We start from the raw sequence: 11,196 nt of genomic DNA on the forward strand, positions 1-11,196 counted from the left end.
CAACAAGACACTATCAGAAATCACTGGGGAGATTTGCAAAAGATATGAAACTCCTAGAAATGAGAAACAGTTTTTGAAATTAAAACTCAACAGTTTGGATGCAACTGAAGGAAGAATTAGTGAACTGGAAGATATACCCGGAAAGTTACCCAGGATGCAGCATCACAGAGAGACAGGAGATGAATAAAATGAAAAAGGTTAAGAGATTTGGAGGCTAGCATGAGAAAACTTGACATGTCTGAGTGAAGTCCTAAAAGGAGTGAGTAGAGAGAAGGGACAGAGTTTTAAAATGATGATGGCTGAGAACCATTAAGAGCTGATGAGAGACATGAATCCTCAGACTCAGGAAGCACATGCTGGGTTAAAAAAAAGACCCATATCAATACATATAGTAGTGAAACTGCAAAATCCAAAAGACAAAAAAGAGAGGCAAGAGACAGACCACCTACAAAGCAATGACATTACTAGTGATTGGCATCTTAGCAACAAGTGACAGAGGAATAAAAACTGTCAGCCTAAAATTTTTGAATGCAGAAAAATTATCTTTCAAGAATGGAGATACAATAAATATATTTTTAGATTAAACAACAACTGAGAGATTTTACCAGCAACTGGCATTCAGTAAGAACAGCTAAAAGAGGTATGCTGGGAAGAAGAAAAATGATAGGAAGGTCTTTCTGAGATGTAAGAAGAAAAATGAGCAAACAAGATGGTAAAAATGGATAGTAATAAAAATACTGCTTTTAGATAAAAACAATAACAATAATTATAACTTATAGGGTTTGCAAAGGGCAAGACTAAAGTACTATATGTATACCAGGAAATGGTGTTCAGAGTTAAAGAGTACTAAAATCCCTGTATTGTTATAGAAAGGGGTTGATAATTTTAGAGTTTGTTAGGCTAAAAATGTACCATAAAATTTCAAAGGGAACCACTAAAAGTACAGAAGTAGAGGGTATAAATCTCAAATCAGTAGAGGCAAAAAATGAAATTTCAAAAACAAGAATCTTTACCTCACAACCAAAAAAAAAAAAAGAGAAGCCCCTAAATCAATCAATTTTTAAAAAGCAAGAAAGAAAAAGAAAAGAAGCATTGAAAGCTTGGAAATTAAAAAAAATAAGATAATAGAAACAAGTTTAAACATATCAATGTTCCCATTAAATGGAATGGACTAACCTCATTAGTAACAGGACAGCAGGACGGACATGGTTAAACAGTTGAAAAAAACATAAGCCACACTTACGCTGCATACAAGAAACATACCTAAAACATAGGGGCTTTGGAGAGTTCAAAGCAAAAGTATGGAAAAAAGATATTCCTGTCAAATATTAACAAAAGGAAAGATGGAGTGGCTATAAGAACATCAGACCAAAAGCATAATTAGCGATGGCTGGGGTCACTTCATAATGATAATGGCTTTCATGCACCAGGAAAATATAAGAATTCTTAAGACACTGCAATATATACAAATAACAAATCATTATGTTGTATACCTGAAACTAATATAATGTTAGTTGTCAATTATATCTCAATTTTAAAAAAAGAATTCTAAAATTGCATCTAATAAAGCAGCCTCAGCATATACACAACAACACAGAACCACAGAAAGGAATGGACTACGATTACGACTGGAACAACACAATTAACAAACCTAATTTAACGGGCACATATAGAATAGCAGTTCCGCCTCTCACCATCTCTATGACTCTCAGCAGATCTCTGGGCCTTGATTTCCTCATCTGCAAAATGGGCATAACCCTATCTACAGTGCTTTCATCAAATCTAAAATATCATCAGGGATCAGACACCATTTTTTAATGTATCTTTAGAGAAAAAAACCCTGCCAATTAATTGCAAGCTGTCAATTGTAGGTCACATCCCAATTTTAGAGATGTTAAAATCACTAGGGGTAGGGGATTAAGAGGTACAAACTACTATATATAAAATAAGCTACAAGGATATGTTGTACAGCACAGGAAATGTAGCCAATATATAATAACTATAAATGGAGTATAATCTATAAAAATTTTAAATCACTGTGTTGTACACCCAAAACTAATACATAACATTGTAAATCAACTATATGTCGATAAAAAAGTGTGAAAAAATGTGTGACTTAGACTCAATTAAACAGTACACATCGTATGGACTGCTGTGATGGTTTAAAGTGAGATGATGGAAGTAAACTACAAGACATTGCTTCTGCCCTCCAGCCCTTCACAAGTTTAGTCTGCAAACAGGTGAAGGTAAACGAGGGGAGAGCATGTAAAAATCTGAAGTGGGGAATGTTTGCTTTTAGCTTCTTCACATCCTTGAATGCTTTCTTAGATACCTGCGCCTCAAAAGTCACTGATTCCTCAGAGGGAAAATTAAGTCAAAAGCATAGCATTCTTGAAAGAAAGTGACTCACCAGGTCAGTAGCACTGGGGAGAAGGGGTGTATGAGGAAAAACACAAGAGAGGGAGGCAGGGGTCAGATTGGACCCCCAGAGCAGAAGTGATTCCAGGAGTGGAAATAGCACCTGTTCCAGAGGGAAGTGTGAGGTGAGCTTGGGAGAAGGAAGGGGAGGGGAGGGAAGGGGGAGAGGAAGAAGGCCTGAGGCCTGTGAGGGTGGGGTGGAGGGTTGGTCTGGGCTCCTGCCTGCTGTGGGCCTGAACCTTGGGGAGCCTGGTGTGGGACGCAGTGGACAAGGAAGACCTTCCATCCAGCCCACCGCTTAAAAAAATGGGAGAAGAGAGTTTAAAGCAAAGTGACTGGAGACAGGGCATACATCTACTTTCTGCATGGATGAAAAATTCAGACTAAAAGTAGCTTTGCCGTTTTCAGCAAAGGCAATTTTAGTGTCTTAATTATATTACTATTTTGGAGCAGCTTTTTTTAAATACTCTTCAATACTCTGTGAAAATCAGTCTTTTGTTAAAATGCTTTAAAAAAAATTAATTTAAAAACAAACAAACAACAAAATCCAAATAAGCCTAAAGTTCTCTTCAACATGGAGAGGCCGTTGCCCCCTTGTTAAATAGACCTAACCTATCCTTCCTGTGACCATCCAAATGCCCCTCCAAGGCCTTTGTGATTCTCATCCAGAGGTGCTCTCCACCTGCTCTGCCCTCTCGGAATGTTTGCATCTCCCCAGGGGCACAAGTCACCTATGACCTCACCCAAGTGAGTGTGTTTGCCTCAGCAATGACAGTGAGATCTTTAAAAGTTCTGAACCCCTCTCCCCACCTCCGACCACCCATGGTACCAGGTGTCACACAGCGAGCTGCAGGGTGAATTAATGTGGATGGCCACCTAGGAATGAAGTGTGATGTAAGGGCTTCTTTCCAAAACCAAACCTGTTCTTAGGGGAATGTCACTGAATAAAAATAATACTTCTGTTGGTGATGTATTTCTTTTAAATATATTCTTTTATTCTTCTAAATAATATGTTTGTGGGTGGTGTATTTCTTTTACTGCTGTAAAATTAGTAAAATAATACTATTAAAATCTTCGGAGGTAACGGCCATCACCTCTCTGAGAAATGTCGCCAAGCACCTGACCTTTACCTAATGTGTTAGTTTCATATTGCTGCTGTAACAAATCACCTCAAACCTAGTGGCATAAAACAATACAGATTGATTATCTGACACTTCTGTATGTCCCAAGTCCAACGCTGCTCTGTGCTGAAATCAAGGTGTTGGCAGAGCTGCATTCCCTTCAAGAAGCTCTAGGGGGCCTCCCTGGTGGCACAGTGGTTGAGAGTTCACCTGCCGATGCAGGGGACGCGGGTTCGTGCCCCGGTCCGGGAAGATCCCACATGCCGTGGAGTGGCTGGGCCCGTGAGCCATGGCCGCTGAGCCTGCGCGTCCGGAGCCTGTGCTCCACAATGGGAGAGGCCACAACAGTGAGGGGCCCGCGTACCGCAAACAAACAAACAAACAAACAAACAAAAAAGAAGCTCCAGGGATAAATCTATTTCCTTACCTTTTCCAGCTCCTAGAGGCCATTCACATTCCTTGTCTTGGGGCCACTCCCTCCATGGCCACTCTCACATCAGATCACTATGACCTCCTCTTCTGCCTCTCTTTTTCTATGTTTAAGGACTGTGACTACATTGGGCCCACTCAGATAATCCAGGATAATGTCCCTATCTTGAGGTCCTTAACTTAATCACCTCTGTGGAGTCCCTTTTGCCGTGCAAGGTCACATATTCATGATTCTGGGGTGTAGGACATGAGCATCTTTAGAAGGCCATTATTCTGCCTATCGTACCTCCTGACACCTTGCTCTGTGTGTGTGTGTGTGTGTGTGTGTGTGTGTGTGTGTGTGTGACCAGGGTAACGACATAGGGGCCTCAGTCCTTTGAGCTGTCAGGAGAATCTGTGACTTGAGGTGGGGAGTGGAATTTTTGCCCATTGCTTCTGGCTGCCCAGGGCTGGGGAGAAGGAGGTTCAGATGTAGCATTGAGATATCTCTCAAAAACCTGTCATGCACTACTTAGTAACCCTTTTATAAAAGTTTTAAGAATGGGTTTAAAAGCCCTGGCTCCTGCTCCAGCTCCTGTCTTATTAGTATTCAAAATCAGGGGCAGGGCTTCCCTGGTGGTGCAGTGGTTGAGAGTCCGCCTGCCGATGCAGGGGACACGGGTTCGTGCCCCGGTCCGGGAAGATCCCACATGCCGCGGAGCGGCTGGGCCCGTGAGCCGTGGCCGCTGAGCCTGCGCATCCGCAGCCTGTGCTCCGCAACGGGAGAGGCCACAACAGTGAGAGGCCCGCGTACCGCAAAAAAAAAAAAAATCAGGGGCAGTCCATGCTTAACCATAGCAGAAGAGCTGGCACCCTGCAATCATTCTTCCATGATACCGAGGACAATGAATCTTAGGGTTAAGGGTGAACCATTTAAGAAATATATTTTTGCAGAGGAAGCTTTAGAGGAAGTCTTTTTAGCAGTTTGAATCAGAGTATTGAAGTTCCTCAATCCAGTTTTTAACAGCAGCAGCTTCTTTTACAGATGTAGAATAGGACTCCCCCCCCCCTTCTTTATTACATCTAAATTGATAAAGTTCAGACCCTGGAGCCTATGTGGCAGTACACACAGTAGGTGTTTGAATAGCTGTTGATATCAATAATCCCCCAAATTACCCTTTATTTCTAGGCTAGGAATACATAGAAAAAGATTGAGATTGGTAACATTGGCAATATCTATTAAGGTATAAAATGTACATATCATTCCCAGCATTTCCACTTCTTGGTATCGTCCCAGAGAAACATCCACATATGTGTGTAAGGATGTGCAGTACAGCATTGTCTGCAATGGTCACAGATTAGTGACAGCTTAAATGTCACTTGAGGAGTGGCAAAACAAGTGTGGCACATCCACACTAAGTAACTTAAAAAAATTAAGTTAGGTCCATATGTTCGAACAATGAATATGTTACACTGAGAAAAGCAAGCTCTGGAACAATGTGTATCAGTTTGATTCCTCTTGAAATTACATATTTTTAAAAAATATATATGTAACATAGAAATTTTCAGAAGTATAAGCACTAAACTGGAAACAATTGTTATTCTGGAAGGGGACTGGGATGAGCTTAGAGTAGGGATGGGAAGTTGGTAAAGATGGATTTTTACTTTCATCTATATTGTGTGGATTTGGGGTTTTTTTTGCGGTACGCGGGCCTCTCACTGTTGTGGCCTCTCCCGTTGCGGAGCACAGGCTCCGGACGCGCAGGCTCAGCGGCCATGGCTCACGGGCCCAGCCGCTCTGCAGCATGTGGGATCTTCCCGGACTGGGGCACGAACCCGCGTCCCCTGCATCGGCAGATGGACTCTCAACCACTGCGCCACCAGGGAAGCCCCGTGTGTGGATTTTTTTGCAATAAAACATTTGTGTTATCAAAATGTAAAAGGTATTTTAAATTAAAAAAAGAGAAACTGAAATAATCTAACTTTTTAAGTTGTCAAAACTGATGATCAAATCTATTAGAACGTCATATTGATATTTTACAAAACAGCTAAGACTGAAAGTTCAAAAGTACTTTTCCTATTTTGTTGAAAGTATGTGTGTGTATGTATATGTACTGTATATATTTATATTTACTACATACATCTAAATATTTGTACATGGATACTACATCTATCTACTATGTCTATCTATACACACTATATACATCTATATATACTGCATATATCTATATATGCTGGTAATAAAATGCATAAATGCTGCTTTGGTTTAATCATAGATAAATATCTCATTCTTTATCATTGTTCTTATTACTTATAATGGCAAAAATATCTCCTATATGTTTATGATTAATCTGGTAACTGAATACTGTTTGCCTTTAAAATAATTCAATTAATTTTAGTAAATTAAAAAAGTTTTCTGACATAGTTGCAAAATGAAGAAAAAATGAAACGCTGGTTTACAATACGTAGCATCCCTTTAAAAGAAACCCTTCCAAGTGTGAAGAATGCGTTAAGGTTTTATCAAGTGAATGCTCTTTGTGTAGAAAAACTGATCTAAATCATGATTTAAACTTTAGAACCACTACAATCTTTCCACTTGGGCAAAACTTCTTGGAAACTGACAGGGTAGAGGGGTTATTTCAGACCTCTGGGGATATCCCAGGAAACAAAATCTCCTCTAAAGGAATTGTGCAAGATTGACACCAACAGGGATTCCTTTCCAGACTGCGTGAGACTGTAGATTGGGTGTTCAGTGCCACTGAGAAAAGGAGAAGCCACCAGGCTTTTTATTTACCCAGGGAACCGTCTCGAAGATATTCAATGGTCTGTGCCTGCGCCGACGTCTCCTGGGGGTGATCAAATCCTCCCCCTCCCCCCGCAAAGAGGAGACTGTACCCAGACCCGCGATCACGCACCTGCCGGTTAACAGATCAGCCCTCCACATGCAGAGGCACTCGCCCAGCTGTGTCGGAGGATCAGAGCCGGCCCTCTCCCTCCCCCACCCCTGCGGAGCAAAGGGCGGTCATTTTCTGCTCCTCCCAGAGCCAGAAGTGTGCACATGCCTTCCATCACAATTAACTTAAGACTCTGAAACAACACAAACTCACCCACAACACGCTCAAAATCAATGCCATCAATACCCAGAAGGAGGATACCAAAAAGGCAAAACAAAACAAATCTATTCAGAGAGTAAATACTCAAAGCAACAGGGCTGGAGTCAGACACACTACAAGGTCAACAAATCCAAGACAAGTTCAAGTGCGGGCATTTTATAAACTGAAGAGCTGCCCAATATCCCAGGGGTCAGAAACGCAAAGGCCTTCAGGTGCCAGCTAATGGAAAGGTCTGTAAGATAATAGAGGGTGGGCCTGTCAGGAGCTGGACTGCAGGGGCCCCAGGTAAAGGCATTCACATTCAATTTTTAAAAATTTCAATTCCTGCTGTGTGATTCCTAAACAGAGTCTACCATCAAACAGAGTTAAATATGGGTGCAGGGTGGATAAAACTGAATGAAAGTCAAAGTCAGATATGTTGCCAAGGAGTCCACAGGGCATGAAAGGCAGGGCAGTGATCCTAGCTGTCATTATTTGAAAGGGTAGTGACCACTTGGTTTAAATCTTCAAAGGTAACAGCAAAACAAAAGTTAAAAGAAATGGCTTACTAAGCTCGAATATGAGGGATTCAGATTAGTCACATAGATTCTTGACATAAGTAACTGAGCTGGATTATGAAAAGATTGCACACATTCCCTTGGAAGGCTCTAAATAAAGGGAGCCTCCCAAAACAATAGGTGTGACCTTATTGGAAGGCAAGGGGTGGACCGAATGACCTGCCAAGGTCCTGATTTAAATATGTCTGTATAGTCAGCCCCTGGTTATCCAGCCCAAAGAAGAAGACAGTGACAAATCATCCTAAGCTGAAGATAATAAAGAGTTATATTTGCCTTTGGAATGTATTTTGGTACTTAAATTAGAACGTGTCTTTCTGATGCTCTGAGAATTCACAATGCGTCAATAACAGCCACAAAGGAGGCCTGACCTGGAGCTGGGAGGCTGCCCAATTTCGCCATCCTGTCCTCTATGTAAATCTTCCTCTTTGCTAGTGGTGAGCAATGTCATCTTTTAGAAGAACACCTGGCAGCCCAAGTTTTCTCAGACAGGGGCTGCCTGGCTCAGCCCTTTGCTGGGAGAAGAGACAAGGGCCTTTCCCTGGTCTCTGGCTGATTCAGAATAAAGGCCCAGGATGGTCTGGTTCTTGCTTCTAGAGGATAACTCCAAAGTGCTACAGGCCCCACAGGAAGCAGCAAGCTAGACAAGGTTTAGACATCTACTCTAAACTGCCTACGAATGATGGTCTAGCTGCTCTGCCACAGAAGACACAAAAGCAAATTTCTTGAGTTCCTTGGAAGAGAAAGAGAAAAAGGCTTCACTGAAAAGGAAGGTGAAATGACCGCCCAGCACTGGGAAAGCAAGAAGCTGGGTGCTCAGGAGATGCAGTAACAATCCCCTGCCCCTCAAAGGATGGGTGGGATGGAAATCTGAGCTTGCCACCCATCGTCCAAGATGAAGGGAGAACCTGGTCATCATTGTGGGGGCCCAGGAGGAGGGAAAGATAGGAAGAAGGGAAGTTGCCTCACTGTTCTCTGTCCTCTGTCAGCTCCCAGGGCCTACCAGAGGGAGGCTGGTGTCATCTGGTAGGAGGCAGGGCCAACTAGAACATCTCAGAAGTGCATCACCACCCCTTACCCAGAGACCCTGGCAGAGCGGCACAGGCTCCAGGAAGCAGGATTTGGCCAGGAAGGCTTCTCTTGGACTCAGAGAGTGACTGGACAGTCACAGAACAGAACACAGACAAGCTGCTTGGCTCCGGCCCTGCACAGGTCACCCCCGGCAATAAGGGTCATTACAACCATTCCTATTTCCCCCTTTTCTATCACACTCTGCTCTTTAGTTTTCCTTCCGAAGTAAGTCCCAGACAGTGCTGTCTAATTTAAATGTGGCTGTATAATATTAGAATGAAATAAAATGAAAAATCCAGCTCCTTGGTCACAGTAGCCACATCTCAAGTGCTCAACAGCCACACGTGGCCAGTGGACGCCATATTGGACAGAACCAAGATAGAACTTCTACATCATCGTAGAAAGTTCTATCTGTCAGCACACTAATCTAGACTTCCATGAGATCTAGAATCTAGGAACTTCTACTCTTCATGGTGTACAAGAAAAGAATAAATGAAAGAAGAAATGCACTTACAAAGTATCTTTTCTATACATCATCAGCACTAATCCTCACCACTGCCCTGTATGGTAGGCAGGGGTAGATTTCAACATGCCCATTTTACAGATGAGGAAAGTGGGGGCTGTGTAGTTAAGTAACTTGCACAAGGCTCACAACTATTGGATGACACAGGATTAAAACCAGGTTTTCCAATGCCAAAGTCAGTGGTTTCTACTGTTACATGCAACTGCTACAAATAATGTTACTTGCCATTTACTTTGTTCAGTGCTGCCATAAAAGCTCCATCCAGCCTTCTAGAATGAGGTTGACAGGCCCCTGGAGTGTATTTATTGATTGGCTGGTTTTTGAAGTGATAACTAAACTTTGTACAATGTAGTTTAGCAGCTCTGTAGTTAGGGAGCCGTGGGGTTCAAATCCTGACTCATCCACTTACTATTTACTTGATAGAGGGCAAGTCACTCACCATCTCTGAATCCTAATTTCCTTTTCTTGTATATTTACTGCATAGTGTTGTCAGGAGGATTAAATAAGACAGTGCGTGGAAAGGCTTAGCACAGTGCCTGGCACATATTGGTGCTCCATAAATAAGGATTATCAATGGTGATTGGCGGAATTTACAATGCACTCACGTGCAACAGCGATTGAACCTTCACAATGGGGGGCGTCTTGCTATCTCCATTTCTGCAGGTGATTCATCTGAATCTCGGTGCATAAGGGGCTGACTCAAGGTCATGCAACTAGAAAGCTGTAGATCTAAGGCATGAACTCAAGCTATTTGGACTCCAAATCTTTTCTTGATACACAATGTTGCGTCTCAGGAGAGAAGGGACCGGGGGCGCCGAGGCATGGTTTAGAGGAAGTTTAACTATCCTTCTTCATCGCCAACTTCTCCCCTTCTCTGAAACAGGCAATTCATGTTTTCTTAGTCTTGTGTAAAATGCTGTGCAAAGGCAGCTTTGAGCATCCCCTCCTACCATAATTGTCACCCTTAAATCCCTCGTATATAGAGATTCCAGTGTCTCACTGGTGAGGAAGTAACACCTGCAGAACCAAGGAGGCCAAAATATGAACAGAGTGCCTTGAAGCAGGGCATTCAAATCTTCTCCCTGGAAAGCCTGTGGATTAAGCACTTTTCTTCCAATCTACCCTCCCTCCCAACTCACTGCTACAGCAAAGAGGCAAGGACACAGCCTACCAGAACCCAGCTGAGTCCAGCCAAGACCCAAGTGCATGAGAATGTGTGTTGCTGCAAGCCCCTGGGCTTTTGGAGCTATTTGTTATCTGGCCCTATTACAGCAAAAGCTGACTAATGTATCTGTCAAACCCAGGGCGGAAGGTACTTACCCTGCCACGACAATCTCAAAGTCCCCGTCGTGGTCCACATCAGTCACCGCCACTCCATAGTTGAGCTGGGTGGGGTTGCTGTCATAGTCAGGGGGCAGGACTGAGTTGGTGACGGCCGTGAACATGGGTTCAGCGCGCAGGGACCCCTCAGTCAGGGGCAGAAACCACAGCAGCAGCAGGAACAGAAACATCTGGAACATCTGAAACCAAAAGTTGCAAATGTTAGGTGCAGCAGTACCTTTCTTCCCTGTTCCTGGAGGGCTTGGCAACTCCTAGGCTGCCACTTTTCCACAAGACCTGTCCCGACTATGCTCTTTAAAACTGCAACCTGTCCCCATCGTGTCAGGTCACCCTTATCCTGCTCTGCCTTTTCTTTTTCTACAGCACCTATCACTTTATAACATGCTGGATGACTTCCTCATTCCTCATGTCTTGTTATTTAGTGTCTGTCTCCCTCAGCCAGAACATAAGCTCCACCAGGGCAAGGCTCTCTGTTTCGTTCATGTATGCACTCAAAGCCAAGGACAGTGTCTGGCACACAAGAGGCACTCAGTACACATTTAGGAAGGAAGGAAGGAAGGAAGGAAAGGAAGGAAGGGAGGGAGGGAGGGAGGGAGGGAGGAAGGAAGGAAGGAAGGAAGGAAAGGGAGGGAGGGAGGGAGGGAGGG

At 43.2% G+C, this 11,196-nt stretch overlaps 1 protein-coding gene across 4 annotated transcripts in view; it reads right to left on the bottom strand.

The window, feature by feature from the left end:
- The window catches only part of CRTAC1 (cartilage acidic protein 1), a 134,018-nt gene that overhangs the window by 105,582 nt on the left and 17,240 nt on the right, over positions 1-11,196 (bottom strand). For all 4 annotated transcript variants that reach the window (XM_027112233.1, XM_027112231.1, XM_027112232.1 and 1 more), the window contains exon 2: positions 10,529-10,728. In XM_027112233.1, coding sequence (XP_026968034.1) covers positions 10,529-10,728 — 200 coding nt within the window. The remainder of the gene's footprint in view (positions 1-10,528; positions 10,729-11,196) is intronic.

Source organism: Aethalodelphis obliquidens, unplaced genomic scaffold (assembly GCF_003676395.1).
Source record: "Aethalodelphis obliquidens isolate GAN/ISIS:26980383/991018 unplaced genomic scaffold, ASM367639v1 scaffold11, whole genome shotgun sequence".
In the NCBI taxonomy this organism is placed as follows: domain Eukaryota; kingdom Metazoa; phylum Chordata; class Mammalia; order Artiodactyla; family Delphinidae; genus Aethalodelphis; species Aethalodelphis obliquidens.